This window comes from Sceloporus undulatus, chromosome 1 (genome assembly GCF_019175285.1).
Source record: "Sceloporus undulatus isolate JIND9_A2432 ecotype Alabama chromosome 1, SceUnd_v1.1, whole genome shotgun sequence".
In the NCBI taxonomy this organism is placed as follows: Eukaryota; Metazoa; Chordata; class Lepidosauria; order Squamata; family Phrynosomatidae; genus Sceloporus; species Sceloporus undulatus.
This window is the reverse complement of record NC_056522.1, coordinates 45757270-45766327: the sequence shown is the minus strand read 5'-3', so window position 1 is coordinate 45766327 and position 9058 is coordinate 45757270. Positions and strand designations below refer to the sequence as shown.

The following is a 9058-nucleotide window of genomic DNA, read 5'->3' as shown; positions in this document are numbered from 1 at the left end:
ATGCAGGGAGGGCCCCCTGGCCTCTCGACCTGCATTCCCTTGAGTCTGTGTTTCCCAGACTCAAAGAGACAGCATCTGGTTTCCCCCTCAGGAGAGGTTCAAGGGAGAGACAAAAGACCGCATGGCTGCACAAGTCCTTTTAAAGATTTCCCATAGAAAGTTCTTGAATCTCGCGGTCCTACTCTCTGATTGGTCAGTTAGACCTTACATCAGCTATGATGTCACAGCTCATTAGCATGTGATGTCATCTCTCATTAGCATGCACCTCCTCTCAGATTAACCCTTTGTAGTTCAGGAGAAATTCTCAGATGACTGGAGACCCAGCCATCACAGGTGGATTTTGAATATAGACAAGTTGGAGCTGGTTCAGAGAAAGGGCAACAAGGTTGATAAGAAGTATGGAGAACAAAACATATGAGGAACAGTTGAAGGAGCTGGCCATGTTCAGTCTGGTGAAGAGAAGTTTGAGTGGTAACATGATTACATTCTTTAAATATTTCAAGGACTTTCACAGAGATTAGGGTGCTCTGCTGTCCCAAAGGGTAAAACCAGGTCCAATGGGTTTGAGTTACAAGAGAGTAGATTTTAGTTAACATTACAAGGAACTTCTTGACAGTAAAAGCAATTTGATATGGAACCAATTACCTAAAGAAGTGATTAGACCTCTTTGTGTAGACATGTTCAAAAAGAGGCTGGATAGCTACCTGCTGGGGGTGCTTTAGCTGGAGACCATAGGGTTGGATTCAATGGCTCATAAGGCCCTTTCCAACTCTATGATTCTATGAATAGTTTGGATTTTGCTGTTGTGGACTAAGATGTAAAAGATCGTAGCTGCTTGAAACAACAGTGTTCGACAATTATTTGTAGACACAGTGGTGAAAGAAAAACGAGCCCCCCCTTCTGTCCAGTAGGCCTTCATATAGCCCTAGCCCAGTGGTTCCCAATCTTCCTAATGCCGCGACCCTTTAAATAAATAATAATAAACTGTTTATTTATAGCCCGCTTTTCCTTGGCAGATCAAAGCAGGTTACACAGGAGTACACAAATGTACACTTTACAAACAGTAATCACATAAGCATCCAAATCGATATATAAACTATTAAAAACAATATTAAAATTACAAGATTAAAACCATACAAAAACTAGCTTAAAATGCTGGTGCAACGAGTGCAGCGGGGAGAGAGCAGATCTTACAACATCTGGGGGAAAGCCTGTTGGAAGAGGAAGGTTTTTAACCTCTTCCTAAATAGGTCAAGGGAGGTAGCCGAGCAGAGCTCACCGGGAAGAGAGTTCCAAAGCTGTGGGGCCGAGATAGAGAACGCCCTCTGTGCAGTCACAGAATACTTTGTGTCTGGAACCCTCAACAGTTGCTTCCCGGCCGACCTGAGAGCGTGGGGCGGATTATATGGGGAGAGGCGGTCCTCCAAGTACCCTGGGCCCAAGCCATTTAATACAGTTCCTCATGTTGTGACCAAAAACCATGAAATTTTTTTCATTGCTACTTCATAAATATAATTAAATAGATGTTTTCCAATGGTCTTAGGCAACCCACATGAAAGGGTCATTCAACCCCCAAAGGGGTCCTGACCCACAGGTTGGGAACCACTGTCCTAGCCCATGTTACAGTGGACTTGCTATGGGTTTTCTGCCAACATTTCTCTAGTTGCTGTCACTTGTTTCACTGCTGTCAGTTCACATCTGAAAAATGGCTCTCAGAAGTGATAGTGTTCACTGCCTTGGCCATATCTCCATTCTAGAAATGAACCAGGACTTTGACAGAAACTCTGCACCAGCCAGCAGGAAAATCCTCCTAAGCTGTTGGTAAATCCTCTGGATCCATTAGTCTCCTAGAGCAGACTTCCTTAAGCAAAGGCTCTGTCTGATCCTAAAACTGATCAGGGAGTGAGCTGTCAATGACAACAAAATTACAGATGTTCCTCCACAGCAAGAGCACCAACATTCTATCCAGCCCAGAAAACACATTCCAGTAGCATTAGTAGGGCCAGTTATTACTTGGGACAAACCCATGGTTGTTATAAACCACTCCTGGGAAGCAACCTCAGTATAGTTGTTGAATCCCCCCAGCACAACAAGCTGATAAGATACTGACACCACCCCAAGACACACCTGGTTGGCTTAGGAAGAGGAATTGCTGAACAGAGAACCCAGCAGATGGTGGGATAGGTCACTTGTCAGTGGGATGAAATCACGATACAGCACTGCCACTTTGTCTCCCTCCCCCTGGTCTCACCATCTGCATTACAGAGAACTCTAGTGAACATAGCCAACATAAATGATCGTTCCCTCCCTCCTGTGTCTCTATGAGCCATGTTTGCGTATTTATTCAGGATTAAGTCCTGTTTAATAGTAATTATATTGTTCACTGACCTGCCATTCTCCAGTAGCATTTTCAACCCAAAAGAAGTGTTGCCAAAGCTGTTCAGGCTGTTTCAATTGGGGGACAGTTTGAGAAGGACTAGCACACTCTAGTGGGCCCCGATTCGCCATATCTCCCTGTGCCCTAAACTACTGCAGTAGCTGCTCTAAGTTCCATCACACACACACCCTTTTAGAACACATTCTTCTTGTGGTCAGCAGGCAGTACCCCCTCTTAACTGTTGAAAAGATAAAATACTATTCCAGAATGCTTCATTGACGCTTCCCAGCAGTGAGGGGCAGAAGAGATGGAGAGGTTCTGTCTGTGATGTGGTGGGTCTCTGATTCCATAACCACAGCTGCTTCAGTTAAACTTCCAAGGGGGAGCATATTAATGTCTGTTGTCTTCTTTCTGTTTTATAGGAGCACTTGGACATTAGAGTTGTTTATTTTCCTGCTGTCTTTGATCATTATAGGAAAGTAGGGCGAACTCTTTACTACCCTTAAAATCTGTCAACTCCCCTAAAGGGATGCCCAATATCTGGCATGAGGGACGTTGAATAGATTTGTTAAGGAGTGTGTTTTAATAAATAATAATAATAAAATTTTTATTTGTATACCGCCCTTCCAATGATCAGGGCGGTGACCAATGATCAGGGCGGTTTTATTATTCAGTGTGACAACACCAAGGCTACAGATACTTCCCCAGGATTTTCTTGGGCAGCATATTATGAAGGGAGGGAGATGTCTCAAGGAGCCAGAACTCCTATATGTTAAATACATTGTTAAAGATTTGTGGATACCTCCTCTAAAAAGGGTGTCTCCCTCTCATTTTCTTTTCCACCAGAATCCACGCAAACAATCCAGGCCTTGCATTATTCAACCGTAGATGGTCCATTAACAGCGAGCAAAGATATAGAAATTAAAGGCCTAAAAGAGGAAATTGAAAAGCTAAGAAAGCAGGTGACTGGTAAGTCCAAGATTATTATTTTTTTAGCACATCACTAGTTCTGTTTCGTCTTTTTCTGATTTATTCAATATATTAACTATCTTTTTGCACAAATAGTGTACTTCTGTGTTTGCTGCCCAGTATCTGCAACAGTGGGGCCTTGGTATCCACTGGGGTTTGGTTCTGGGACCAGGACTTTATTTATATATATATATATTAAATATTTACAAGCCATGAATAGCTGAATCCATGGATTAAAAAATGTGTGGATACAGAGGGCTGATTGCATTTGAGTACACCATGGTTTGGTTCTTTGTTGGGCTAGGGTTCTGTTTTGAAATACATGTACAGTCTGGTGTCCTCATCCCAAATATAATGTCTGGCATTTGAAAAGATTTAGAACCATTCAGCCAAAATTATCAAGAAGTTGGTGCAGTTTTCTTAGTAATAAATTTCATTGGAGCTCTTCACGTCAGAAAAAAAGAGAATTAGTTGAAGATATAGTAGCTGTTTATTATCTAAGTTTGACAAAATAACGGGATTTTCCCCTTCCTTTCATTAAAAACAGGGATATGTGGGTCACAGAGACCTGATAAATGCCATATTAAGCCAGGATTCTCCAAACAGCCAGAAAATCAAGCTGTAGAATGAACACTGAATTTTTTCTCTGGCTTTTTTGGGGTGGATCATGAACAGTATGTCTCAAAATAAACCTATGAGAAACGTATTGTTGGCCATGGTGAGAAACAAAATACTGAGTTATACTTTTATGTGATCAGCAGGGTTTGTCTAATGTTCTAAACTTATTTATTTATTTATTTCCTGCTTTCCTCCCACAATTGTAATCAAAGCCTAGGGTTACAAAAGTTTTTGCTGTTCATTCAGCAGAGATTCACTTTTTCTAGCTTCCACTGTTAAGGAGTTTCATGATGCTGCAGTAAATGTAGTTACATTTCTTGACTTCTTGCTGTTACTCCTCTGTAGTCTTGCCATCTTTATGTGCCCACCTCTGTGGTCTTGCATTAATCCTAACTTTTCTATTTTGCTATCATGTTCTGTCAGCTGTTTCATGTTCTCTTTTCACTTCTTCAAGAGAACTGCAGATTCTAGGAAATTCATAAAGGGATGAAATAAGCATCCCAGACTGTGCCACACTTGAAAAAAAATGCAGCAATTTTTTTCCTTCCACAAATAAAGGAGGAGCTCACCACATTTAAGGTCTACCCTGCTTCATAGTGACAGAGGCATCAGACCCAGGTTCTTGTGTTTGACTGTAATAAAGCTATACCACTCTTATTCCTTCCCACTTCTCAGTATGATTAGTGTGTGTATTCACGAAATACACACATGCTGTAACTTTTCTGTCACAAAATACTTTGTGTATTAAAAGTGTTGAAAAGTCTCTGTGTTCTCCATAAATGCTGTTTTATGCTGTCTCGGTAATGTTCTTATGATTTGGCCTGTGGTTGCTTTGGGATTTGCTTCTGTAAGCACTTTTAGTGGCCAATTTATTCTGAGTCACAGGCACACAGAGGTACACAGTAGCACTTCTTCCCACTGTGCATGCCAGCTCAACGATTGTTGTGCAGGCAGCAGAGAAGCTCTTAGACATTCCAGGAATATTTTTTTTTATTACCTTTGTAAACACAAGGAATGTAGCCATAAAAAAATGGAACTCTGCCAATCTTTATAAGTGGAATTTGGTGTTTATTCACATTTGTACATGGAGAATTAAACTATTCACTCTCATCATCATAGCAGCTGTTGTACTTGGAACTTGCACTCTGTCTTTTGAGTTAATATTTCAAGCATAATGAGCTTATAATAAAAAATCTGATTGTAGACATACATTCTTGCTGGAAACAACATTTTCAATACACACCAAGTCAACTAAATGCACAGTATTCTTGGCATTTAACACTGGGTCTGTGGTTTGGCAGCAGAGCTGGAACTAAATTAGAAGATAAGATCATCACATTTGAGTTTTTCTTTAAAAAAAAAGCAGTACTTAAAATATAGCTGTTTTTCTGGGACAACTCTTTATAGGAATGTATTTTTAGTCCAAAGCAACTGTAGATGAAAAAAACCAACTATACTGAATAGCTCTGGCATCCCAACCTTTTTAGGATGCATGGAAGAGTTTAAAATCTGATTGAATTTTTTGTGTTTATCCAGGTATGAAAGCTAAAGTAAGGTGGACAATTGTCAGGGTTTGGCAGGGGGTTACATTGGAGACCTTGGGGGGGGGGGGACACATTCCCCCCTCCAAAAAAAATCTTTTTTTACTTCAATAGATAAATGATATGAGTCAATTTCCCCAAGTTTTTTGCTCGGCTTTTGTACAACTACAATTTAGTTGTACTGCTTGCTGTTGTACTGCAGTACTAAAACCCACCTACTTATTGTGCTGTTGTTATGTGCCTTCAAGTCATTTCAGACTTATAGCAACCCTAAGGTGAACCTATTGCAGGGTTTACATGACAAGATTTATACAGAAGAGGTTTGCCTTTGCTTTTCTTTGAGACTGAGAGAGTATGACTTGCCTAAGGTCATCCAGAGGGTTTTCATGGTCAAGCAGGGATTTGAACCCTGGGTTTCCAGAGCCTTAGTCTAATACTCAAACCACTGTACCATGGTGGTTCTACCTACACTACCTACTTATTGTCTGTGCTTTTTTAAAAAAATCAAGCTTTCACACTAATTTGAATCTTGGAAAGTATCTTTCCATTTTACTATAGACTTCTCACTAGTGTAATGAGGAACTGAAAGAAAGAAAGAAATTTCATCATCACACATGATTTAAAATGAATAGACTGATTTAATTATATATGATGATGAAATTTCTTTCTTTTTAATTTAAGGTGTATGCTGACCTTAAACTTTATGTAATCCAGGGGTGGAGAAGGTGAAACTTATAGGACGCTTGTGGCCCCTGGACAGTTTTGTGGCACCAAAGTCAAAAAGCTTTTTGCTCCCAAGTGCCCTGTAGAGTGCAAGGGGGCAATTATACCATGTTTTGCCCATCTCCAAGGCATTTTGGGCCCAGAAGAAGCTTTGTTGTAACAGGAGGTGAACTATAAATTGACTTTCCTTATTTCTGGCTTACATTAAGGCAGGGGTTCTCAACGTGGGGGTTGTGACCCATTCTTGCGGGTCGCCAGTTTGGGAACCCCCCTGCCTCCCTCCTCCCCTTCTCCCTGCGGGTGCCGGCACTGGCACAGGCATCCACAGGGAGAAGGGGACAGTGGCAGGTTCTCTCCTCCTCCCCTTCTTCCTGTGGTTGCAGGCACCCGCAGGGAAAAGAGGACGGGGATGGGCTCCCTCCTCCTCCCCTTCTTCCCACGGCTGCAGGCACCCGTAGGGAGAAGGGGTCGGGGGCAGGATCCCTCCTCCTCTTCTTCCTGCAGCTACAGGCATCCACAGGGAGAAGGGGATGGGGGCAGGATCTCTCCTCCTCCCCCTCTTCCCACAGCTGCAGGCAACCTCAGGGAGAAGGGGACTGCAAGCGCCACCAGCCTTTGTGGCCCGAGGTCCCACCCCTTTTCCCCCAGCAGCCTCCCTAATTGGTTGGGAGGACGGGAAGGGGTAGGACCTCCGGCCGCAAAGGCCACTGCAGCTTGTAAGTGGCCGAATGTCCCGCCCCTTCCTGGCCTCCAAACCAATCAGGGAGGCCGCGGGCGGAACTTTAGTCCGCAATGGGGGTTGCGGCCCAACAAAGGTTGGGAACCACTGCCCTATACCCTGAATTTCCTCTGGACTGGCCACGCAATCCCAAACCCCTGAATTATGTCTGGGATGTTTACATAACGTCTGGACCCAACTTGGGTTTCCACTCCTTGTGCCTCATTTTTAAAACTTACCTTTTGTCTCTTTTTCCAGAAAACATGGAGCAAAATGCAGTGGCAATGGGCAGCTGATGGTCTCTCAGCATTTTTGCCAAGTTGCTCTGTGGATATGAGTCGCTCTGGGCTTGTCTAAGGTCAGAACGAAGCTGGCTGCCATATTCTGACTTGAGAGTGACTCACACCCACAGCAGCAGCACAGGCCAGCTTGCAGAGACCACAGCCACCCGTCTTCAGCAGGTAAGGGGGGGGGGGGGAATTCAGAGGGAATGTGGGGGCCAGAATACTCCAGGAGCAGCAGGTCTAGACAGATGTGAAGTATGTGGCCTGCATATTCTTCATATATCCTGTTTCTCCAAGATACAAATTACTCTGAAAGCTTTAAAAGACATTGGCCTGTTACAGACAGCCAAAATAAAGCTGCTTCGAGTCACAGTGGAGGTATGCATCTTTGATGATGCATGCCTCCTAAGAGTCCAGAAGCCACACCAAAGCCACGCTCCAGTCCTTAGGGCTGGAGCATGGCTTTGGTGCGACTTCTGGACTCTTAGGAAGCATGCATCATTGAAACACCATACCTCCACTGTGACTCGAAGCAGCTTTATTTTGGCTGTCTGTAACAGGCCATTGAGTATAAGTAGGTGGCTTTTAATACTAGTGCATCTTGATGTGTGCTACAATATAAAAAATAATAATAATGTAAACATACATTTTATTATATCTTTTTGATGGAAGAAGACACATGGGATTTATTCACCTAAATGTCAGTCACATCCTAACTTTTATTTGTAACAGCAGTACATAAAAACCTGTATATATTTTGGACTAGCCACCTGCTATTCAGTCATAGAGGATATGAAGTTAATGTGTTACTACTGGTTACACAAGCAAAAGGAAATTATGTTACTTTGAATTTCAGCAGAGTGTTATTGCTGTTTTTAAATAGTTGGTGGTATATAAAATGAGCAAGATACTCTTGTGGCTATAAAGAAAATAGCCACAATAGTTCTGTCATTAATCAGGGCTGTTTCTGCCATTGCAGTTCTGTCCTCACATTTCATTACTTTTGAGACTCCGAAGTAGTTAGACATTTATTAGATCTTATTTTACTATTGCATTCCCCACTACAAACAAACAAACCCCAAACAAACCAATTTTGGAGAGTCTTTTCTTCTGCTAAACAGGAAATGACTAGAAGTTACTTCTGGTTTACTCCTAGTTTTTAAAAATGTTTCTCTGGGCCTAAAATGGACCCCACCCCTCACTCCAAGGATATTTGGGGGCTTTTTTACTTTACTTTACTTTATTATTCCTGATGCCACAAAAACAGCACTGGAGTCTCATGCAGTCCATGGACTGCACTTTGCCACTTCTGCTGTATAATATTCTACATGGACAATTCTAGATGTTAACTTTGAACAGGAAATCAAGTTGGTGAATTATAGTGAATTTGGATGTTAATTTTTGTGACTTTATTGAATGTCTGCTGAATAATATTTTAATAAAAAAATAAGTTGTAACACGTCTCATTTGGATTTCTGGTAAGCAGGGGTCTTAATAAGTTATTATATTTTCCTTTCCACGTTGCTCCAAGAAATAATAGCCTAACACATGCTTTAGTTTTTGTGGTCAATATCATAACATTTTGTTATCTATGTTACATAGGAGAAAAGATTGAGGAATCTTTAATATAGTTGAAAAATGTAAGGGAATGCAAGGGAAACAGGAGACAGGAGAACAAAGTAAATCATACGTGAAGGAGAGATTTATTTTGGCTCTCTTTAGCAAAGTATATGCATTGCTTATGCTAGAGACTTCAGGAGAATTAATCATGCTTGGCATTTTGCTGCAGCTGTCATTTAACATTTCTAAACCTTTAAAAATAAGAGTT

General features: G+C 41.8%; 1 protein-coding gene across 1 annotated transcript in view; it reads left to right on the top strand.

Moving 5' to 3' along the window:
* CDC42BPA (CDC42 binding protein kinase alpha) overlaps positions 1–9058 on the top strand; it is a 261009-nt gene that overhangs the window by 142881 nt on the left and 109070 nt on the right. Inside the window, exon 8 of the mRNA XM_042445935.1 lies at positions 3224–3346. Coding sequence (XP_042301869.1) covers positions 3224–3346 — 123 coding nt within the window. The remainder of the gene's footprint in view (positions 1–3223; positions 3347–9058) is intronic.